At 52.7% G+C, this 24442-nt stretch overlaps 1 protein-coding gene across 3 annotated transcripts in view; it reads right to left on the bottom strand.

The window, feature by feature from the left end:
• Positions 1-807: 807 nt before the first annotated feature.
• The window catches only part of KIAA1755 (KIAA1755 ortholog), a 32760-nt gene continuing 9125 nt past the window's right edge, over positions 808-24442 (bottom strand). Inside the window, exons 2-14 of one of the 3 annotated variants that reach the window (XM_090286389.1) lie at positions 22617-22814; positions 18661-20008; positions 17983-18180; positions 16506-16629; positions 15171-15264; positions 14196-14282; positions 12757-12873; positions 11037-11135; positions 10011-10159; positions 7797-7935; positions 6439-6561; positions 5696-5917; positions 808-1928 (exon numbers count right to left, since the gene is read on the bottom strand). In XM_090286389.1, coding sequence (XP_090142515.1) covers positions 1242-1928; positions 5696-5917; positions 6439-6561; positions 7797-7935; positions 10011-10159; positions 11037-11135; positions 12757-12873; positions 14196-14282; positions 15171-15264; positions 16506-16629; positions 17983-18180; positions 18661-20008; positions 22617-22814 — 3585 coding nt within the window. In that variant the 3' untranslated portion in view covers positions 808-1241. The remainder of the gene's footprint in view (positions 1929-5695; positions 5918-6438; positions 6562-7796; positions 7936-10010; positions 10160-11036; positions 11136-12756; positions 12874-14195; positions 14283-15170; positions 15265-16505; positions 16630-17982; positions 18181-18660; positions 20009-22616; positions 22815-24442) is intronic. The other 2 variants (XM_090286391.1, XM_090286390.1) reach the window with 2 other exon arrangements.

Below are 24442 nucleotides of genomic sequence, written 5' to 3' on the forward strand. Positions count from 1 at the left end.
GTCAGACAGGCCCCAAACCACACTTGATGAAATCTTGAGTCTTGGAAGTTTCCTGAAGTCCCTTTGGCTCTCTCTGCTGAGACAACCCCTGAGAAACCCTGTGTGCCCTCCTGGGCCTGCTCCAGCCCTGCCTCCTTGTCCTTCCACAGCCTCATGTGGGGGAGGACATGCGCCCCACCCTCCTCCGGAGCCAGGAAAATTCCAGGGCAGGGCTGCCGGAAGGCCCTGTTGGTAATGCCTCCGGGGGCAGAGGCTGGGCACACGCTCTCTCAGGGTAATGCGTTCAAGGGGTGCCAAGCAGAGGTTACTCAGGGCAGGGTGCAAGGCTTGCTGTCCTTTACTCCAGATCAGAGGCCTCTCTGCCCATTGTCCCCAGTCTGCCAGCACTACCTGCTGGAGGGGATCTTGCTCCAACCCTTGTCCGGCCCCTGCCACCAGCAGAACCCATGGCTCTGGGCACCAGAGGCTGTGCCTAAAGAGAGGTGGAGCCTGGGGGTGGGGTGGGGGGAGATGGTGGGAGGGGAGAAGACAGAGAACATCAGGGGGTTGAGGGTTCTCTCTGGAGTGCAAAGACCAGACTGTGGGTATCCTTGAATTTGAGAGGGATGGATGGCCCACAAGGCTTGGAGTTGCCCAGTGAGAGTAGAGGTGGAGCAGACGGTCCCTCCCCTGCCCCCTCCCTCCAACCCCCTTCCCTGGACACTAACTGGCCTCCAGCTGGTGATTGATTCTCTTTGCCCAAGGCCAGTGGTGCAATGAATAGCATGCAGTAATGTGCTTGATAAAACCCCCTTTATTCCTTTCCCAGACTCACCTCCCTGCTGCTCCCCCACTGGTTCCTGGGATTACTGTCAAATACAGGGACACTTGGACCCTTGTCTCAGGGTCTGTTTCAATGGGACCCTAAGACCGGAAGCCACTCCCAAATCTCCCACTCATAGTTCTGAGGGCAGTGATGCCCCTTGTACTCCTGAACTCTAGCTGGGCATGTGGCCTGCTTAAGGCTGAGACCTCTGGAAGGGTCTGAATGGGGGTGAGGGAGCCAGTCCATGCTCTACTGCACCCTGTGCTGACCTCCCGAGGGTCATGTCTTCCCAGAGTTTCCTGGTGCCCGCTCTTGTCCCCTTAGCACAGACCACGCACACCGGGTGCTCAGAAGCCACATCCTGATGGGCTAGGTCACTATGCAGCTGGCCCCAACCAGCACCCCCTGGGCCCGGTGTAGTAGTGGGGGGTCCCAGCTAGAGGGAGGCAGGGGGACTTGTCTGGGGCGAGTCCTCCAGAGACGTCTGCGAGTCTGTTCCCTCGGAGGAGGAGCTGCCCCCGGTGGGGTGGGGGATCCGACTCTGTCTAGTAAGCCGCTGCCAGGAGAAGAGGGGGGTGAGAAAATGCTCAGGGGCAGGATCAAGGCGCTCGTGGGGGCCCTTGCCTTCCTCGGCCTCTGCGGCTTGGCCAGCGTCCTGGGGCAGAGGGCTGGCCTGGAGACTTCTGTGTTGCCTCTCTTTGGGGGTCCGAGGAGGCCAACGGGATTTTGGTGAGTGATCCAGGCCCCGGGAGTCCTGGAAGCCCTTGGAAGTGACTTTTCCATTCACACCTTGGCCCTTGGTGGCTGTCCCTCGTAGTTCCAGGTGTGCCAAGTGGGCAGTGGGACCCAGAGAGCAGGGACAGTGGGCCAATGCCTTCTGCAGGAGGGCCTGGATCTCCCCATGTCTCGCCCGGGCCTCCTCCCACAGGCCGTGGCCCAGGCCTTCCCAGCTCAGGGAGGCGGCCTGCAGCCCCATGGCCGTGAGCTTCTCAGCAGGGAACTCGGACGACAGTCGCTGCAGGTAGCGGTGGAGGCGGCGCTGGTCCCCAGGGCTGGCCTTTTGGGCCTTCCCCAGCTTGAGCTGGGTCATCAGGTCCTGACAGTCCATGTGGAACCAGGTCATCTGGGAGACAAGAAGAGAAGGAGGTGGGGCTGCATGAGGAGGCTCCATGAGGACAAGGCAGCCTTCTCCGAGCAGACAGAGGACAATAAGCATTGCTGGACTGAATTAATAACTTTCCCCCGAAATGTTAGGGCCATGATTTTCTTTGGGGACAGCGGTGACAGTGGTCTCCCTCTCTTCCCCAGGGTGCACACACCTGCCCCCGGGAAATGCTTGGGCACTTCAGGTGCGGTCTAACACACCTGTGGGCCAGCAAGGACTTAGGCCTCTCTGGGCTTATTTCTCCTTCTGTAAAATAGGAGGTTGTAGGAGATGACCACAGAAAGCTTTCTGAGAGCTGAATCTTCAGGTTCTTGGATTGTATTCACCCTTTAGAAGGGCACTGAGGGAGGAGCCTGGCCCATGTTTACTGAGTACTGCCTGTCTGCCGGGCTCTGTGAGTCTCACGTCTGATCACACCAACTGCAACAACAGCCCATTTGACAGAGGAAGAAACTGAGGCTCAGAGAGTGAAATCACTTGCCCGGGTCACACTTCAAGTCAGGGAGGAGTTAGGATTTGAACTCAGAGAGTATCTCCCAAGCATCTCCTTGTGCAGGAGAAACTGGCACAGGCAGGCCAGCCTCTCGTTGGACCAGCGAGCCCATCAGCCAGCTCAGGCCCCGCCATCTCCTCTGCCCCGTTTTGGGACTTGGCCTGTCCCCACTTCACCCACAAAATGTCTGCAGGCTGCAAAGGAGCCAACACGTTCCCAGCAGCTCATGAAAAACATAATCTTTCTCTCCATTAATTTAGAAGCCGACAGCGAGCTGTTAGGCTGTGGGGATTGGAGAACCATTTTCTCCGAAGAAACCATCTTTCCGTGGATTAAGGGAACTTGTCTTTAGATAAATGGCTTCATATTCGCAGAAGCACACGGAGCTCATGGCGGGGAAAGGGCTCCATAAATCTCCGTTAGCGGCACAATCGTGTTATTATTATTTAGTGCCAAAGCTGCTGCATGCCCGCTCCTCACCCAGGACTGCGCCCGGCTCTGGGCTGTCCTGTCTGTCTGTCTGTCTCTCTGTCTGGGACTCCATCTTTTAGGCTGAGCTGGACAGAGATGGATAACACCTCAGAAATCATCTTGCCCAAATAACCCTTGTGCGGGTTAAAATTCAGGGCCAGAGAGGGGACGAGGCTTGCCCGGGTCAGAGAGCGAGAGACGGCCACGGTGGGACGCCAGGTCAGGGCCGCCACCACCTGTACAATTTCTAGTCCCGGGCCAGACTCTACATTCCCACACGCACCCACAGCCTTCCTTCCTCCAGCCACCCGCCTGCCATCCACAGCGTTCACTGGGCCCCTCTGGGCGTCGGCCTTGTGCCAAGCACTGAGGACAGGACCAGGACCCAGACAGACCCAGCTGCTGCCTCGGGAGCTCACCTCGCAGGTGGCTGACAAGAGACAAGCAGGCAATGAAGCAACAGGATTCTTTCAGATCCCAAAGGGCCCCATGAAGCAATAAGCACAGGGTGATGAGAGAATGGGGGGGGCAGGTGCTAGGTGGTCAGGATGGGTCTCTGTGAGGAGGGGACACGCGACCTGAGCACTGAAGAAAGACAAGAGGCCAGCTGGTCAAGGGGAAGAGCATTCCCAGCTGAGGGAACAGCAGGTACAAAGCCTCAGAGCTGGAGCAAGTTTGGTTTCTCCAGGGAAGGCCAATGGGGCTGAAATGAGCTAAAATTGATGAGCAAGGGAGAAGCTTCCAGATATCCTTAACCCATGAGGCATTACTGCTACTAATGATAATAATAATACTGGTGTTATAAATCATAATTCCAAATTTGAGCAAAGCCTGGGCTGAGGGTTACTTACATTTAATTTCATTCTCTTGGCAATTTAATTTTACCTGGCAAGTCCGGCACTAGAGCCAGATCATCTGGGTTTGAATCTCAGCTCTGCCACTTTGTAGCTGTGTGACCCTGAGTGAGTTCCGTGACCTCTCTGTGCTTTCTTGTGCACCAAATGGGCATAATAATAGTACCTGCCTCATAGGGTTAGTGTGACAATAAAATGATGTGCAAAATGACTGGAACAGGGCATGTAATCAGAACTATGGAAGAGTTGGTTATTATTGTTATTATCATCACTGTTATTGACGAGAAGCTGAGGCCCAGAGCAGTGATATATCTTTGAGGCCATACAAACCATGCTGGCATAAGCTGCCCCGCTCTCTAACTTCTGTACAGATGGGAGTGGGGGAATCCTTTACTGCCATGGCCCACATCTGCCTCCGTTGCCTGACCCAGGGAGACAGAGAGTGCCTCCCAGTGCCCATGGAGTGATTGATGGAAGTCCTTCCCACTGCCCTCCGAAGTATCAAAGCATCCTGTGTGTCCTGTCCCCACTAGGATGGGCCAGCCTGACCTCTGGGAGGCTGGGGTCAGGCGCTTCTCACACTTTGTCCTCAGTGGTGATGGTAGCTGAGGGCACTGGGTCCGGGCCAAAGATGTGGGTTCTTGTTCCAGCTGGGTCATAGCTCTCCCAGACTGCTCCCCGGTTCCCCTAGGCCTCAGTTTCTGCATCAGAAACTAAGAGGTTTAGAAGAGATTTAGAAGTGGTAGGGGGTTCTTAAGTCAAACTCTGCTTGACCATTGGTCCTCTGGGGGAACTTGAGCCAGGTACTTTCCTCTTTGGGCCTCAGTTTCCTCATCTTTAAAATGGATACAATGTTGGCACCCCTCCCTCATAAAGACAGGGTGCAAATTCAATGGGGCAAGGTTTGTGAGACACTTAGAGGAGGCTCTGGCGTGGAGTACACAGTCAACACGTAGGCTACTCTCCTAATGATCACCTAAGCTTCCTCATCATCATGCTGGCTTGGACATGGTCAATGGGCTGCCACTCCCCACCTTCCTCCCCACCTTTGGAGAAGAACACAGGCCATGTCATAGGGCATGAACATATCTGTATTCAGATTCCAACTCTTCTTTGCTCCAGCTATGTGGCCTTGGGCAAGGCCCTTCTCCTCTTTGGGTCTCAGTTTCCTCATCTGTAAATGCGCTGATCAATCTTGCCCCATTGGGTTGCCAAAAGATGAGAGATGCAAAGTAATGGTGTTCCTCTTGCCTCCCACCCCAATGCTCTGTGCCTGACCCCCACCCCCACTCCACCATAGCAGCCCTATCCTCTCCTCTGCCCTGCTGGCCAAACTCCAGGTTCCTGGCTAGGACTGAGGCCTCTGTTTGGAGCGTGTCACCCTCAGCCAACTGTCCCTCCCACCCCTGCTCATACCATCTGCTCAGGCAAGGTGAGGCATGAGAAAGAACACTATAATGGTGCCATGAGTTTGCTGTGTGACCTTGGCTAAGGGACAGCCCTTCTCTGATGCTGTTTCTCCAAATCTGAAACAAAGGGGTGAGACCAGATTGAAGTTGCTGATAGAGATCTATGTGTGGAGAGAAAGCCTATGGTTTTGATTAGAATCTCAGAAACCCCTAGAGTCCTTCACCTAATCCCAATGTTTAAGAAACAGGTCATATCTGAGGGCCCCTGGGAGGAAGCCTGATGCAGTGGGTGAAGCTGGGGTCCGAGATCAGCTGGACCTGAATTTAGGGGGGTGACTTAACCTCTCTAAGTGTTTCCCTTCTGGAAAATGGAAGTAATAGTTTCCCCCATCCCCGGGACTATGGAACGAATCGTGCAAAGAGCCTAGTGCTGTGTCTGGGCTGCTCTCTGCCTCCCCGCTGGAGGGGGGGGTCTGTTCAGGAGCCCATAAGGCTCACCTTCTTGCAGAAGCGGTACAGCTGGAGCAGCGTCTCCAGGTCTGTGCGTTGCCGCTCGGCAGCCATGTAGAAGTGGGTCAGCTTCGCCTGGAAGGTCCGCTGGGTGGAGGCAAAGGCTGCCAGCTCTGGAAACTGTGTTCCTCCTGCCTCACTGGCTCCTCCGGCTGCAGCTTCCAGCTGCGCTGCCTGCTTGGACAGGTCCAGGCCTCGCCGGTACTGGGCCTGAGTGGGGAAAGAGGGGGCATCCACTCAGCTCCCACCTTAGCTGAGGCCTCCCTCAGAGTCAGAAACCTCCCACTGCCCTGCTGCTGAGTTATGAGACTTCCTGAGCCTCAGTTTCCCTATCTATACAATGGGGACCCAAGCCTTTGCGGAGGCAGTTTACTTCGCCTAGCTGGGACTCTGCTTAGTATCATCTTCTTCTGGAAAACTTCCCTGACCCCAAAGTCTTTGTGTCCACACAGTTTTACCTTTCTGTCTGTTTTTCTCCCACCTCCATCCCTCACTGTCCTGGGAATTCCCTGAAGAATTCTGAGATAGGTCACCTTTGAACTTGATGGTCCCTGAAGACTTCCTGGAGGAGGCAGTATCTAAGCTGAACCCATTTTGATCCAAGTTGGTCTCCTCACTGTCTGGAAGTTTTCTTGCACTCTCCCACCTCCACACCTTTGCCCTAGCCGTGCCACCCCCTCCACTGCCCTCTCCATCTGCTCCAGTCCTGCTCCTCAGTTTTTGGAACGCACTGCAGCCCGCAGGAAGAAGTCCTCAAATTCAACATGGGTTTTCTCCACTGTCTCCAAGCTTCCATCCTTGGGGATCAGTGCTTGCAGGCTGCGGCTTCCTTCCTGCTCCATCCAGTTGCTGACCTGGGACAGGGGAGGGAGGTTTGGACATGAGGGGCTGCTGGGAAGACATCCCTTGGCCAGCTCCCCAACTTCCCTGGAAGAGAGGTCTCCTCATCCTGAGTTACTCAGTGGCTGGGCCTGTGCCCATTGGCCTGGACTGAAACCCTCCCAGTTCTGTGGAAAAGAGACAACTTTGGGGGTGGGGGGTGATGTGCATTGTCATATTCTTCAAATATTCAAAGGGGACCCCAGAGGGCATCTGGTCTGGCCAGCGCTCTGCACAGAGCAGGGCACACTTGTCTGAATGAGGTCACAGGGTGGCAAATTTCTGCTTATTCTAACCGCTCAGTGCCACCCAGAAGCAGCCTCAGTAGTGATGAGCTCCCCATCCCTGGGGGAGTGCAAACAGTGCTGGAGGAAAGGCTGCCTGCTGTAGAGGAAGGCACGTGGGCCTGTGATGAGCTTCCTGTGTGAACTGGGCAAGGCACTTGCCCTTTCTGGGCCTCAGTTTATTCAGTGGCAAGATGGTACAGTCATGAGGATCCAGCAAGGGACAGAGGAGGTAGCATGGCTCTGGACCTCATGAGCAGAAGTTTCCTTATTCTGGGGTATCTGAAAGAATGTGTGTTCACTTACTCTATCCTTGCAAAGCCAGTGCAGCAGGCACTAACATTATCCCCCATTTAACAGAAGGAGAAACTGAGGCACTGAAGAGTAAAGTAACTTGTCTAGGATCACACTGCCAGTAAATACTGGAGCCAGGATTGGAACCCCAGCCTCTTGGCTCCAGAGCACACTGTGCTCCACGGCCCCAGGCACAAAGGGATGCATTGTTTTATGTGATTAGATAAAGTGGTGACAGATGTGGGCTCCAAGATCAGACCCTCCTAAGTATGTGACCATGGGGCAGTGACATCATGTCTTCCAGCATCGAGGGAAATGCCAGCACCTTCCCCACATCACTGGTAAGTGACAAGTTTAGAAAGCAATGATGTATGCAAAGGCTCTTGCCCAGGGCTTGGCACACAGCTGGTGGACAATAAGTGCAGCTTTCGGGGTTAGGTCTTCACACATTAAACACTTATTGAGTATCACATCTCGTGCCATGCTCCAACAATGTCTGCCTAGCCCTTGAAGAATGGCCAACCTCATGTCCTTACACCAGAGCAAGTGCAGGGCTGGGGCAGGGCTTTCCCTGTGGAGGACAGCCAGGCACAAGCCCCCACGTCTCCTAGGCATCCACCCCACCCTTTCACCTGGTGGATGGCAGCTTCCAAGCGGCCCAGGCGGACTCGGAGCTCCAGCCTCCCCAGGAGGTGATTAGATGCAGTGACCAGGACGTGAAGCTGCTCATCCAAGAGGCTGTAGAGGGCAGTGGCTTCAGCCAGATGGCTCCTGGGAAGTAGAGGAGGGTGAGAGAAGGCCCAAGACACAACCCCTCCCCAGTACTCCTGCCAGTATAGGCCTGCCTCTGCCTCTGCAACGCCCAGCAAACCCATGGCCCTGTCCTGGGTATTCTAGCTGTTGACTTGCTTTGTGGTAGTAAGCAGGTCCCTACACCTCTCTGGGCCTCAGCTTTGGTCTTCCACGGGACCAGAAGGACCAGCAGACACAGTAGGACTTACCCAGGAGAGTATGAACCAAACTAGATAGATCTAAGTTCAAATACCAGTCCTGCTACCTTCTTGTCCTGGGACCTACTGCAAATTTCTCAACCTTTCTGTGTCTCTGTTTTTTCACCTCTCAGAAGTGCAGATAACAGAGCCCACTTCACAGACTGCTTGCAAGGATTACATCATCGAAGGCCTTGGCTCTCATCCCTGGCTACACATTAGACCCCGCCCTGGGAGCTTTATAAATCCTGATGCCCAGGCCCACCCCAGGTCAACTGAGTCAGGTCTGAGGGAAGCCTGGACACTGGAGCTTCCTAAACATCTTCGGGAGATGCTGGGGTCAGGGGGAGGGCAGCCAGGGCTGAGAAACAGTCCTCACATATGCAAAGCACTTCACACAGGGCAGGGCACTCCGTGTTTGTCAGCGCTTGTTATTTCTATTGCAGTGACAGTGAGTAGCTGTAACACCCCCTCCACCTTGCCTCCATTTTACAGACGGGAAAACCGAGGTCCAGAGAGAGGAACTGACTCAGTTGTGGCAGTTTGAACTGGAAGCCAGCCCACAGCTTTTTCTGAGCCAGCAGGACATGAATGAAGGATTGTGGATGGGATCTAAACGTGGTAACACTGGGTAAAGGGAGGGATCACGGGGCTTTCCCAACACCCCTCAAATCCCACCCCACCCTCCTCTGCCCTGGTGGTGGTGGTGGGGTGTTGGTCTTCAGAAGGAAAAGGAAGAGGAGAGGAAAGGAAAGCCTGCTTCTCTGGAGGGCGTCTTGCTCTGGGCCTCCCCATCTGGCTGTCACTCCCCACGGGTCACTGCCCTTCCAGCTGAGGGCCCAGAGTGCATGGACGTGGACTGGATGCAAATGCCAGTTTGCTTGGCGGAAGGAGGGAGGAAGGGGCGGTGGGCGGGAGCTGCAGGGACCGGTCTGCAGAACAAACACGCAGCGCGGCTCACATGGGACCGCAGCGCCCCCTGGTGGTCATGCCGGTGGCCAACGGTCTGGAGGGGCCTCTGATGGACTAGAGGGGCCTGGCGCCCAGCCAGTGAGATAGGGACATCCTGGCAATCACAGTGCCAGCCCCACCAGGCCATGTGAGGGACAGGGAGACAACTCCACACCTAGTACCAGGGCCCACTGCTTGCCCAGTGATCATATCAGCATGACTGCCTACAGGCACAGCACAGGGTGTTGTGTTCAAGTTTCCGGGACAAGCTGACTGGGTTCAAGTCCTGGCCCCACCACATCCCAGCTCTGTGACCCTGGGCAAGTGAACGTCTCTCTGAGCCTCAGGCTCCTCCACGGTAAAATGAGGATACTACCACGTGGCTAGTAGTGTCCTCATGGGTGGGAATTAAATGAGTTACTATTTGTAAAGCCCTTAAAACAATGTTGCGCTCATCCTAAGTGCAATTTAGGAGTTGGTTAAATAACCAAATGCTTGGAAGCTTATGCAAACTTGGGAACCATGTGCTCTAGCAGAGATAAAATCTTTCCAATGACTGATTTAATTACTGATTTGCCGCTCCCACCCCTAAATTGAAGAAAATTGGTACTTCCCAGGAATATTTATTATTTATTCTGTGGCTGTGAGGTTTTCCTGGCCAGGCTCAGCTCAGTATCTGGTCAGAGAAAGTGCTTGATCCATGAGTGTGACCATAAACAGGCAGGGCTGTCCTCCACCTCAGTCTGAAGGTGACCGGGCTGAAGAAGGACAGCAGAGAAGGGATAGGATATGGCCCCTGCAAACATCCCTATCCTGGGCATCTGCAAGGCGCACCCCATGTGTCCCCAGCTCCAAACACTCAAGAAGCAGGATGGGGTGGGAGAGGAAAAGACAGGGCACCTGTACCTGACATCCGGGTTGAAGTCCAGCCTGCTGGCCCCCTGCCGCAGCCTGGCCAGGGTGGCTCCTCCTTCCCGCTGGAGGCCCAGCAGACCTGGGTCCCTCAGCACGGCCTCCATCAGCTCCTTGGACTTGTTCAGACACCTGGAGGCCTCCTGCCAGTGTAGGAAGGTGGCCTGAAACCCAATCCCCACTCTCCCTCTACACCCTTCCAGGGCTCCCCACACCCAGATCGTGCCCGACTCCCCCAGGTTGGCATTCAAGGTCCTACAGAAAGTCTATCCTTTCTATCTCAAAAACACTTCCTCAAGCCACTCCTCTCGTCACCAGGGCAATCTCACTGGTCCAAGTGCCTTCATCTCTTGCTGGGACCCATCCTAGCCTCTTCACTGGTCTTCCTGCCACACTCTGGCTCCCCCTGCAGTCTGTTCTCTGCATGGCAGCTGGAAGGATCCCAAAGTGCAAATCTACCAGTAGCTCCCCTGCCCGCTTAGAAGGAAATCCCAACCCAGCTCCTCTTTGATTCAGCCCCTGCTGGATCAAGAAGGTCTAGTTTTCGCCTCACCCCTCTCCCCCATCTCATTCTGCTCCACACCGGCCTCCATGACCTTCCTGAACATACCAAGCATAATCCCACCTCTGGGCCTTTGCACATACTTGTCCTTCGCCTGGAGCCCGGTCCCCCTCCTATTCCCATGCAGGCTCCTTCTCATCCTTCTGGCCTGGTTTTAAGTACTATCTCTTCAGTGAGGTGGCATTTGGCACAATTTGTAACTACATGTCCATTTCTTTGTTCACTTTTTTAAAACTACCTCTACCACTGTACCATGAGTCCCGTGAGGGCAGGGACAAGTCAGCTTGCCCCAGGCTGGGTCCCTGGGTGCACGCAGTTAATACCCAGTAAATATTGGTCAAATGAATAAATGAAAAGCAGGGATGTTCCTGCCCACCCGGGCTGTCCCCTTCATTGAGCCCCTGGTCTATAGAATCTGGGATGTGGCGTGGCTTTCCCACCCCATGCTCCTGGCTCACCTGTGCCCCTCCAGGGAGGTCACCCTTCTCAAACTCCTTGATGGACGCCTGTAGCAGGGAGGAGGCCTGGCGGAGGTCAGCAAGGAAAGGGTCCAACCTCTGCAGAACAGAGACCGGAGTGTGGGGTGTCATCCTGGGCCGGTGAGGAGGGCGCCTCCCCCACCCAGGAGGACACAGCAGGGGCTTTAGGTGGTGGTTCTCGAACTTTAGCTGCATCAGAATCACCTGGAGAGCTGGTTAATATCCATGCTGCTGAGCCCCGCTCCTGTGTTTCTGACTTAGTTCCTCTGGGGCGGGGCCTGAGACTGTGAATTTGTAACAAGTTCCCAGGTGATGCTGACACTGCTGGTTCAGGGACCACACTTTGAGAACCACTGATGCTGGGAATGAGAGAGGCAGAAGAAAGGCAGGCCTGAGCTATCCCCAGGCCAGTGGGGGTACCTTGGGGAAGGGGGAGAAAGGGGGGGTGAGAGGGTAGGGGTAAGGGTGACACTTCAACCCAGTTCCACCACTTACTCGCTGTGAGGCCTTGGGCAAGTTACTTAACCTCTCTGTGCTTCTGCTTCTTCCTCTATAAAATGGGGTCACAGCAGCTCTTGCCTTATAGGCTGGTGTGAGGATCAAAGAGTGTTAGTCTTCATCATTACCAGTTTTATATTCTGGCTCTATAGGTAAGATTTCATTTAAGGGGAAGGTTTTAAAGCAAAAACGTAGTTCGAGAGTCACTGGATTCATTGGAGAAGGGAACTGGGGCCCAGGGGACAACTAGGAAGAGATTTTCCAGTATCCTTTTGTACCACTTGAATTTTGAACATACAGCCTATTTTTAAAACAGACATGATTCTAAGGAGAAGAGTACCACATTGTAGGCTCTCAGTATAGCTCAGTTGTTCTCAGTGGGGGACAGTGGTGTCCCCTAGGGGACATGGGCAATGTCCGGAAACATTTTGGTTGTCATGGTCAGAGTGGGCAGAACCCAGGGTGGTGCAAATCATGCTACCATGCATGAGACAGCTCCCAACAACAACAAAATGATCCAGCCCAAAATGCAAATAGTGCCACGGATAAGCAGCTCTTGTCTAGAGAAAACCCCGGCAGGCGCTGCTGGACAAGGTTTCAGTGCCATTTAAGCCGGTCACCTTGTGTACTGTTGACAGCCACGCCCTCCTGTGTGTGCTCATGGGTTACCTTGAGCACGAAATGCCCCCTCAAAGGGTAGGAACCCAGCACTGGTAGTTTTCTCACATTTCCCTCTTACAAGAGGGGACGCTGCCTTTCCCACCAGACCCTGGGCTCCTGAGCTGAGCTGTGGGGTTCCACAGAGTAGGTGTCTGTATTCATTTTCAGTTAACATCGACATAGGTCCTAGCATGTGCCAGGCACTCTCCTAAGCTTTTTACCCCCATTAACTCAATTGTTGCTCACAACAGCCCCCTAAGGAGGTACTATAATTACAGCACCACCCCCGTTTTATAGATGAGGGAAAGGGCTCAGAGAAGGTATATAACTTACCCAAGGTCACACAGCAGAGCTGGGATTAGAACCCAGGCAGTCAGACCCCAGAGCCGGAGCTCTCAATTACTCCACTCTGCACCTTCATTAAACACTTGTTGAATGACCAGTTTTGAACCTGATAGTGTGAATGGGCCCAGGAGGCAGGACAGCGAGGGAGGAAGAGAAGGAGTGAGGGTGTGGGGCTGAAGGCTGGGATGGTAGACACCTGGAAGAATTGCACCCACTCGCTGTGGCAGTAGGGGAAGGGGCCTTCCAGGGATTTGGGCAGCTGGCTGGGGTCCACGTGGTGGCTGAGGGCCTTTAAGGAGGTCAGCACTTCTACCTGCAGACAAAAGAAGCAAGTCAAGGGGACCAGGGACTCAGTGTGGGGACCGACATTTGAGAAGGTCCTGTCCAGACCCCAGCCCCGGCACCTCTCTACCTCCCACAGGTAAGTCTGGCCCTGGCTTTAAGAGTTGCTTTCTGGGCAACGGATCTGCTCTGGGAATTCTGAGAAACCCAAATTCGGAACCAGACCCTGGGTGAGGAAAAGCAAATAAGCAGCACTTGCACCGCTCCTCTGCGGGCCTGTGCCCAAGGCAGACATCATGAATGAATCACAACATGTGCGCCCTCTGAGCTTGGCTCTCTCCTGGCCCAGCCAGGCAAGCACACAGATTGATTGAAGCAGGCCCTTGTCATGCAATTTATTTACAATCCTTGTGCCATTCTCCAGTGACCGACCAAGGTGCCATCTCCTCCTTGAGTCTGTTGAGAAAGGTTACCAAATCCTAACAGTGTCCCCTAAGACATGGAGGAGGAACTAGGTGACTGCTTCTCCCAGGCAGTGAAGTTTGAGGTTTATGCTACAAATAGCTCCAGATACCTAAGCTTGGGACTGGGCTGATTTGTGGTTTGGGGGGGACCCACTAGTTATCCCTGGTACTCAAAGTGTGGTCCACGGACCAGCAGCTTCGACATTACCTAGGAGCATGTTAGAAATGCAGAGTCCCAGGCCCCAGCCAGAACTGCTTCATTGGAACTTGCACTTTGACAAGACCCCCAAGTGCACATTAAAGCTTGAAAAGCGTATCTCTAGCTCACAAGGTGCCTCGTCACTAACCAGGAGTAGGAGCCCTTTAAAATCAACCCCTGAAACAGGGCAGAGCGCAGTGCTCACATTTATGGTTGCGCTGCCTGCCACTAATTAAAGGGAGCTGCTGGGCTCCTTCCTGCAAAGTCCCAAATTAACTCTGCATCTGCGTTGGAGATGCTGAGAGAAACTAGGGAGAGAAATACGGGGAGATCAGGAGGAAAAGACACCTCTGCCTCCAGCTTGCTGTATGGCCTTGGGCCTGTTTCCCCATCTGAAAAAAAAGGGGGGAAGCGATTGGCTTGATGAAGCTTTTCCAAGAGGTTTTATGCCATGTGCAGCTGTCAATCACATGGTGGTGCCCACCAGGGGTGGCAAGGATTGCCAGAGAGAAATAATTCTGTAACCTGGGGCAGGGCTGGGGAGTTGTAGCATCCAGGCCTTGCATGTGTTGACCTTCAGTACATTATTTCAGGGCCCCTCCTCACCCGTGACTTCTGCAGTTCCTCACCCCAGCTCAGTGCAAGCCCAACAACTCCTCTCTGCCTCGGCTGACACTGCCTGCCCCTCACCTGGATGTCAGGTAATGTCTCCAGTGGAAGAGCAGTCTCCTCCTCCCCCAGGAAGAGTATGGCACGGATGGAGGCTGGGTCCAGGGCCTGTGAGAGAAAAGCAGTTCAGAGCTGCTCTTCCCAGGACGTCACTAAGCCACCTGGGCCTCCCCACTAAGATGCCAGCAAATAGGCCCAGGGCTGGGGAGAGGAGGGGGGTTCCCCGAAGCTGGTGTGTTGTGGTATGTGTGGAGGGTGAGCCATCTGCACATGGAGAGAGCAGCAGGTCTAAGCTGTGTTGCAAACTTCCTAGATGACCTGCCCACTCTGGGCCTCAGTTTCCTCATCTGTACAACGAGGAGGAGGAGATCAGACCATGAGGTAAGCATAAGCCAAACTTCCAGTTAGTCTGCTGCCCATACCAGCAAGTTAGGAATCTCTTCCCTCCCCCATGCTCAATTCATGAGGAATCATGTGACCTACACCTAAGCCAATCAGTGTGTCACATTCCCCTGGTCACAGAGATTGGTTGATGGATGGACATCTGAGCCAAGCGGGGTTAAGGGGGCACAAAGAAACTTGATGCAACTTCTGGGAAGAGAATCTCTCACTCTTTCCTACTGGACTTGATAGAAAGACCATGTGAAGTCAGAGCTTTTGGGAGCCAGAATGCCACCAAGACAGGGGCATGGATGAAAGCAGCACCGTCCCAGGAGAACAGGGCCAGAAATGGAAAGAGAAGAACCAGATCTTGGGGACAATACCTGAGCCCTCGAATCCAGCCATATTTAAGTTGGATTTAACTCTGGACTGTGGAGTCACATGAACCAATGAATAGCCCATCTCTTTAAGCCTGTTTCAGCTGGGAATTCTGCTCAATGCAACTAGGAGTCCCTGCCTGGGGGCCTTGGACCCAGCTCTGAGCCCCCTGGGCTCCATGAAGGTTCCTGATGCCCCCAAGGCTTGCTAGGCTGATGCTGTCCATCTCCCACTCACCTGGGTGGCCTTCAGGGCACTGACCAGACCAGGGTGTAGAGGCTGCTTCCTGGCATCAATCATGACTGCCAGCCCCTTGGTTTTATCTTCTGGCCTGTGGGTTGTAAACAAAACTGGCAGTGTTGCTGGATAAACCAGGTCCTCTAGGGGAAAGGATCTAGTGGGAGGTGAGGGAAACTGGCTGCTAGAAGCCTTGATTAATTGGGAGACTCTTCATTCTGCAAGACTAAGATCCAGTGCCCCTCCCTCCAGGAAGCCCTCCATGATTCTTCTCCAAAGCCCATCGCTCTCTCTTCAGTGCTCCCACAATACCTCACACAGCTCTCTCTTACACCCAAATAATCATAAACTCCTTTTGTGTGGGCAGAACTCTCATTTGTTCAAGAATCCAACTTCTTCCATATGACCCTGATCCCCACCACCACCATAAGGGCTAGTTTCTGATTGGTTGAGGCCCACAGTAGGGATCTAATTTCTTGAGCCAGTGATTGGTTTGGATATGGGTCATGTGACATATTTCTGGCCAATGAGACCTCAGAAGTTTGCTGAGGGACTTTTGGGAAGGAAGTCTTTCTCCTTTAAAAAGTTCTTACCAAGAGCTGTAAGGCACCGACATAGAATAATAAATTTCCTTATCAGATAAGACATTTTGAATTGGAATTCGTTACTTGCAGCCGAAACACCCTAACTGGTTCACATTGCACTTTTCAGTGATCACCTTAGATTTCCCAAACCGGCCAACTGTCAGAACTTATTAAAATACTGATCCTTCACCCCTACCTAACTCCATCTCCCCCAGACATCTGGCCATAAGGGGTGGAGCCAGGGAGTCTGTGGGCTTCCAAGTACCCTTGGCCATTCTGACGATCAAGCAGGCTGGGAAAATAAACCCATGGCCTCCAAGCCTTATAACGAGCCAGTTCACAGGCAAAGCCAGAGGTGGCCAGCGTGGGGTAGAGCTGTGGCACTGCTGAGGTATCTGGTCACCTGTGCAAGTTGTCTCATTTCACTAGAAGTCCATTTCCCATCTGTAAATGGCAAGAATTCTAATTTCGGCCTCATGGGAGTGTGGTGAGGACTGAGGAATTCAATACTGTAAAGCAGAGTAGGAGGGAGGTAAATGCCTGCTATTATTATTATTCGCCGAGGGCAAACTGAGGCACAGAGAGGCAACAGGGCAGTGAGAAGAGGCTCTTGGAGGTGACACCGGGGCTCTGACTGCATGTCCCCTACCTCACCTGCCTCTGGCTATGCCCCTGCTAGGAGAGCGGTTTGTCCTGGGCTCCGGGCTGAGAGGTTGGAGGGATGGAGCGGCCAGCCAGCCCACCCTCTTACCTGGGGACAGTGCACAGGTAGCAAAGCAGCTTGGTGACCTCCGAAGCCGTGCACCATGCAGCCTCCCAGTCGCCCTGGGTGGTTGACACCAGAAGTAGGGGCCGCCCCACTCTGTCCCGACCACCTGGAGGAGAGAGGACATGCGTGCGCAATGAGAGGAGTGGGACCTGCTCTGTGGCCTTCAGGCCTTTGCCTGCCCTGGTCCCTCTGCCTGAAATGCCCTTTCTCCCCTGGCTCCAACCCTTCCCGTTGACTCTGAACTCTTATTCATCCATCAAGACCCAGTTCAAAAGCCACTTCATCCCAAAAGGCATCCCTGATTCCTCCCCTGTGCAGAGGGAGCCTCACTCTCCTCTGGGTTCCCTCTGTCCTGGGCACCTTGTGAGGTCAATGTTCATGGAATGAGCTTTGGGGTCACACAGGCATCTGTCCTCCCACAGCCCCCTGTATGGCCCCATGGTCACAAGGTGTTTTTTACACTGAGTTGTGATAACCTGTTGCATTTTCTTCACCACTAGACCCCCTGAGGGCAGAGAACACACCAGACTTGTTTCCTGCTGAATCCTCAGTGCTAAGCTCAGGGCGTGGGATACAGCAGGTGTTCAGGAAGTAGTAATTGCAAAGGTGAATAACTCTTAAGCATAAATGATAATGCCCTCCGTGTTGGATGCTGTTAACACCCCCCCAGACCCCCTCATCAGGCCACAACACCCATCCCCCACAGCCATAAGTATTGGCTGTAAATGGCTCATGGATGCTCTCTTCTCTGAAGATTTGCTCTTGGCTGAACTGGACCACAGGCTCACCCTGCCTCCCATCCCAGTATCAGCCTGGGTTGATTACCAGCAGACCAGGCACAAAAGACCAGTGCCTGTGCCTTAAGATGGAACCAGCTCTGTGGGATCAGGCCACATCCTTGCTTAGCTCCTCCCCAACCCTGCCCTGCTTCCCTCACTTCCCTTCTCCTTAGAGCAACTTTTAATGAAATAAATCACTTTCACAAGGATCCCTGTCTCTGGCTCAGTTTCTGGGAAACCTGACCTAAGACACTCCTCTTGCCTTCCCCACTGTGAGTAGAATGTGTGTACAATGTATGTATGTTTGGATGGGCAGATGGGTGAATGAGGGGTAGGTGGATGGATGGATGGATACCTAGAAACTGCTTTTATACAGGCTGGGGTAAAAGTAGGTTTACAGTTCTGAGTACATGAAACAGTCTATTCTTATATTATTATTTATTAATTATTGTATTATTTTGCATACGAACAACTGTAACCTATAATACTTTTGCCCAACCCTGTATAATCCAACTTCTTCATTGAAAAGATGAGAAACCTGAGTTCAGAAAGGCTCGGTCCAGAACACAAGCATCCCTGTCTTCCCCCACACTCACCAGCATCTGAGAATGCTCAGGGGCCCCACCCCTACCCCACACCCTCTCCCCTCCACCTCCAGCTGCCCCTATAATCCTGAGGACCTGGCAGGCATGCTATCCTGGAGTGGACGATGTCCATATTCAGAGCCCCAATCCCGGGCACGGGCCCTGGCAGTTCCTCATCCACAGTGGGGCCTCTGTCTGGAGGACTTGTAGAAGCTTCTGGGAAACCAGACTTTTCTCCAGCCACTGGGCCTGAGTCAGCAGCTAGGCCAGATGTTTTGGTCTGAGTTATTCCAGCTGGGGAGAAGCAACAACAAAGGGTGTTACGCAGAAGATGAATTTCCCGGGGGTGGGGAATATCCTTCTGACTAATAATAATGGCTTACAACTATTGATCCCCTACTGTGTGACAGACACTGTGCTAATCTCCTTACTTCGGGCATCTCTTTGAACCTCAGAACAACTCTGTGAGGCAGGGAGGATCCCCATTGCTCAGAGAGGGAGACCTGAACTTTGAGAGGTTAAATCCTTGATCAAGGTCACCCAGCCAGTGTGTAGTGAGCCTGGGGGGTGGACACAAGCCATCACCACTGTCACAACCTTGCTCAATTCTAGAACCAAAAGACTTCAAGGCTCTTGACATGCCACCCTGTGCTCTGAACTGCAGAGAGTGAGCAGCCCAGATGTGTCTTTGTCCCTGACAGCCTGCACCACCTTGTCACTTGACCCCACCCAGAGAACAGTTCCCTTGTCCAGCTGAGCAAGTGGGCACCTTACCTTTCCCCAAGCACTTGGCTTGGTTGGGTTTGGGAGAATAGAGTGACCACAAGACCTTCCAGGGCCCGTCGTGCTGGAGCGAGGCTTTCTCTGGGGACAGAGAGGCTTGCCTCTGCCCCTTCAAAAATAAGAATTTGAGCCCAAGAGTGGGGGATCTGGAAGAGGAGTTGTTTCGACCAGGGCCAGAAATGGGCTTGGGAAATCTCCAGTTTCCCTGTTTGGCCCTCTCTCCCATTTTGGTTTCAAGGGCTGGAGCAGCAGGAGAAGCGGGGCACAACCGGGGAGAGGGCGTTTGTTTTGGTTCAGGCCTGAGCTGGGCCATATTCTCTGGGTTTCCCAGAGGTTCCTGTGTGTTGGAGGCAGCTGGCTCTTCTGCAATATCTGTCCTGAGGCCAGAGGCACAATGGAGTGGAGTCTCAAGGACACTGAGGTAGGGCTCCTGGGGCTGATGTTCTGAGTTGTGGGAGGAGGCTTTATGGTTGACCTTTCTCCTCAAGCCCAAAATGCAGGGCTCTTCCTCCAAGTTTGCTGGCTTTGCACGAGCACATTTTTCCAAGGAAGGTCCCCCGTTGGCCCCTGAGAGAGGCAGCATCCTTTGAGAGAAAGGGATTTCTTTAGTTCTGGAGAGCTCCTCCAGTGCCCCAATAGGACATGCACAAGATGCGTCCACCTCCTTATTCAGAGACTCTCCTCTGCTCTCTTGGGAAAAGCCCAGAAGAGCTACATAATCTCCCTCTAAGTCCTGGCTGGCCACATCGTCCATCCTGAAGGCCACCTCCCCAGGCCTGTTTTGCTCCACCTTGATGAGTCCTGGGTACTTAATCCCACATGTGCTACCCTGATCCTTGGCCAAGCTCTGGCCAAGAAGCACCTGGCTTCCTGGGGACCTGGCCTGGTGCAGCTCTTGAGGGCCACTCAAATCAAGTGCCTCTAATTGAAGGGACCCCCAGGCCGGGGAGAGGACAGTCACTGCTTGGGGTTTGTCATCCACAAACTCTGGGCTGGTTATCTTGGTCCAGGACACGGGGGTAATCCCCTCTTCTGAAGCTACCAGGCAGCTGTGTAGGGGACTTCCCTCAAAGTCACTGTTGAAGGCCTCCAGCCAGTCCTGGGTGAAAAGTATCGGGTAGGATGACATGGGAACAGGCTTTGTGTCCACTGTGCGGAGGTCCAAGGAGAGGCACTTGATCCTGATGCAGACGGACTGCTCCTCCTGGGGCTCTACTTGAAGGTAGAAGTCACCCTGGCGCAATAAGAGGGGATTGAGGGGAGCCAGGTGGACCACAACCTTGTCCTGTAGGCACAGCGGCCAGCCCTGATGCAGGAAGAGGCAGTGTGAGTAGGGGGCCTGTGGAGAGAAGGGGATGATGTCAGAGAATCTGAAAGCCCCACTGCTGGGTCTGCTCCCTCCCCTCTCCGAGAAAGAATCTTGAACAGGCCAGAGGCTCAGGGAGGCAAGGGAAGTGCCTAGGATGTGGCATCTAAGGAGGCTCATTCTGCAAGTCTCACAGCCCTGGGAGTGAGTGCCTCTTGCCTCACCCTGGTCCAAGACCCTCATCTTAAAAATACTTGCTAGCCTACTAGGCCAAGGGCGAAAAGCTCGAGTTCCAGGCACTAGTTAGCAAGCCCCTCTCTCTTCCCTGAGGACTGTCCTGCTGATACATGCTCCCTTCTCCTCCCCGTCTGTCCAAACTCCTCTCACCCCATGGGTTCCAAGGTCCGAATGGCAAATGTATGCAAATTACTTGACTCCTTTGAGCGTCATTTTTTTCTATCTGCATATTTGGATTATTGGGCTGGTATGAGAAATAAGGGCAATGATATATAACTTGAAACAACACCTGGTATATACAAAAGACATATGTTCAATAAATATTAATTCCCTCTCCCTTTGACAATTCTTAGTCTATGGAAAATTGTGGGGATTATCTACTCAAAAGTAAAGAGTCATTTACTGCTTTTATATTGTTCTCTAATTTCTAAGTAGAGAAATCACAAAGTGAAGTAGAAACAAGACTGAGTGAAAGTCACTCAGTGGCCCTGCCTCACTATTCTGGGCTTGAAAGCTTATTAATTAATTTGCTTGTTTATTAATTGTTCATTTGCCATCAGTGATAACAACATGGCAGGTGAGGCAAAATGTTAAAAAAAATTTTTTTTAAATAGTAGGTGCCAGCAAATTGTCTGTATAGGTAGACCCAGCAAGTCACCCTGGAGCAGGCCTGGACCTAGTGATCCCGCTTAGTTGATCCTCTTCAGTGGGCTGCACTGGACCAGTGTTCAGCAGTGACACCAAGCGGCCATGACAGAAGAGCACGCCACCAGACTGACAACAGGTTATTCTCTACCTGGCTTTTTGAAATGAGTCTGATTCCTATAGATTGAGTAAATTCTGGATAATCTTATATAATGTGGATGTATATGTGGGAGACACTGCTTCCTGATAATTAATCAGGTGTTTCCTGGAATTATTAATTGGGGAAATAATATTTGACCATACTTGTACCCCAACTTGATAAACTAGTTCATGTCAGTTATACTGTAGACCTGGCTATCAAGCCTGGACATGAACCTGGGCTTTCCATGTCCTAAAGCCATACTGTTAATTCCACACTACTACCTCAGAGGTGACACAAATTCACCTATATTTGCAATTAAAGTCACCTACAATTAAAAATAAAGAAACTGAAAGGTTGTGACCCTTGTCCCCGGGAGAAGTGGGGAAGAGAATGGGGCTAATGCAGTTTTAATAGCCAAATAAAGGAAGTTGGCAGTTATATAGCTTGTCAGAGAGAAGAAGTAAGGATGAGGGAGAATGTGCATGAAATTATGCAACATGGATATGTGGAAGTTGCCTGCAAATGTTTCAATGAGCCAACCTTCCCTATAATAACAATGCACGTGTATGAAGCTATTTCTATGTGCCAGGCACCATGCTAAGCATGTTAAATGAATTATCTCAGTTTCCTTCCAGTTCCAACCATGTCTAATTCTAGCTCCTAATCCTGGACTTTTAGCCACCACAGAGCATTTCTTTCTACCATTGAAACAATGCACATGGTCTCCATCCTTATATTTTGCTCCTGATATGTCATGTCCCTGACAGGCATTGGCAACTCAGGAAGGACTGGTGGGGCCTGAAACCCTCTTAGCAATTCTTGAGGCTGGGTGGCAGGAGGATGGGTATTATAACAGCATAGCAGGGCACAGCTGGCAACCCAATGAAGGGTTTGGTCTCCAAAGGCCTCTCCCTACCCTTTTCTTGAAACAGCCTCCACCCTCTGACCATAGAGGTAAGCATATGACCCAAGGCTGGCCAATCCCCATACTCCATTCTTCTGGCTGCTGTGATTGGTCCAGGGATGGATATAGAACCCAAGCCTGGCCAGTCAGGATCCTTCCTTGCAATTTTTCTATCTGCAGTTGATAGGGAAGAGTTACTTTCCTCTCCAGAGTATGATTTGATCCCAGAGCTGTCTTGGGCTCCAGTCTTGTCTTGTGGGAATACCTAGCCTATAAGAATTATGCTGGCAAGCTAGGAGAAACAGAGACAGAGACACAAAGCATCCTTGAGGGCATTGATCAGTGGACAAATTGTGACTGAGGCCAGATCACCCTGTTCCCGTCAGAGTAAGGACCCATCATTGGCAGTCAATGAGTCCTGCCTAAAATACATTTATTTCCATTTTGCCTCAGGAGACACCTTTCTGAGATCTGGGTTTGAAGGGGTCTGAGAAGAAAGGCCTCAAGGGCTCCAGGGAACATCTGGAACATTCTCTAGCCTGCCAATGTGCATAGTGCCAGCCCCAGGGCAGGTTCCTGGAGCCAAGGAACCCACAAGGATGCCGTTTATCCAGGCCTTCCTCCCTGCTAGTGAAAGTGCACTCCTAGATGGCAGAGACTAAAGGGCCAAGTGACCTCCCCACTCCATTTGGAGGGCATCCCTTCCAACTTACGCAGGCTGCTTCGCGTACTTGCTCACACAGGCGCTTGGCAGGGATCAGGAAGTCCAAGAGGAAGCTCAGCCCATCCCCCTGGAAGTCAGAATCCAGGAGATGGAACACCTGCCCCAGGACGGTGGGCGCTGTGGCCTCAAAAGGGGGATAGAGGCCTGCCAGGGCATTCTGAATAGCTGTGTCCAGGGATGGGGGGTCCTGTGGGGGACAGGAGAAGGGGATGCAGAGTGATAGTAGCAGTAATAACATGGTAGTGGCCACTTCCCATGACCTTCCAGGCCTCGTATGATTAAGGCCCCTGCTAACTCTGACTTCCTCTTCTGCTCCTTCCCCTCACTCACCTCCTCCAGCCACACTGGCTTTCTTGCCTGTTCCTTCAACACACTGGGAACAATCCCACCACAGGGCCTTTGCACTGGCTGTTCCTTCTGCTTACAATACTCTTCCTCAAGATAACATCATTCCCTCACTTCCTGCAGGTCTTGGCTCAAATGTCTTTCTCTGGTCGAGGGTGGAGAGAAAGAATGAAGGAAGGCATCCTGGTGAGGGCTAGAGGGAAAGGGGAGGTCGGCATCCCCAAATCCCACCACCTGGCTGACCTGCAGACCTGCATTTCAAAGATGAGCTACCAGTGACACCGATTCTAGATCAGACAGGATCCAGTCAGCATGCAAGTGCCTGGGTGGTAATGAGTGGTGGCTGTCTTTTACCACTAAGTTTTGGCGTGGTTTGTCACACGGCAATAAGTAATCAATACAAGTTGATACAAGTGATGTGTGAGCGCCAGACTCATATATCCAGCTGCTTTCTGGATACCTCCCCTAGAGATCTATCAGACACAGGCCATCAACATATCAAACCCAAGACAGAACTTTTCTAAACCTACCCCTTCTCCCATGTCCCTACGTCCGTGATGGCCCTGCCGTCTAGTCAGCTGCTAGGCCAAGAAATCTGCTCATAATGCTACCCCCTCCTCCTGCCTCCCCTGCCCCCAAACAACCCTCAGCCATTTCCTATACAGTGTTCTTGCCTCCAACAGCTCATCAACATACTCGCTCTGCTCTATTCTGTTCCCCTGACCCCACCTTGACCCAGGTCCCCATCATCTGTTCCATTGAATCACCTCCTCATTGGCTTCCAACCCATAGCCAGCCTCACTTCCAGCCATTGTCCACCAGGACCCCACAGTAACCTTTATCAAATGCAGACCTGACCTCCTCCATCTGCTCAAAACCTGAAAGGTTCCCCACTGCCTTCAGAAAGCATTAGCCTCCAGGTGCCCAGATCCCCCATGACCTCACCACTGTGCACCTCTCCAGTGTCACCTCCAGCGTCACTGGCTTTCTCATGCTTCTGCCGCAATGACTCATGCATTCTCTCGCTCACCTCTGGGCCTTTGCACATGCTGTTCCTTCCCCCAGGATGCCTTCCCCTTCCATTCCTTCTTCACCTGGCTAACATCTTCTCATTCTTCATGATTCAGGTCGGCCCTCATCTCTTCCAGGAGATTTTCTCTGACCTCCCTCCCCTATCCCCCTGGGTCAGGTGTCCCCTTTTCTGGGCTTCTATGGTGCCCCAGTCATAGCAGTTGCCACATTGATTGCTGCCTTCCCCAATGGACTCCAGGCTCCCTGAGGACAGGAATGGTAAGCAGAAAAACAACCCCCAAAGATGCCCATATCCTAATCTCTGGACATGTTACCCTACATGGCAAAGAGGAATGAAGGTTGCAGATGAAATAAAGGTTGATGATCAGCTGGCCTAAAAAAGGGAAATTATCCTGCATTATCCAAGTAGAGCTCAATCACAAGAGTCCTCAAAAGTGC

This window comes from Furipterus horrens, unplaced genomic scaffold, assembly GCF_987537825.1.
Source record: "Furipterus horrens unplaced genomic scaffold, mFurHor1.1.pri manual_scaffold_8, whole genome shotgun sequence".
NCBI classification, from domain to species: domain Eukaryota; kingdom Metazoa; phylum Chordata; class Mammalia; order Chiroptera; family Furipteridae; genus Furipterus; species Furipterus horrens.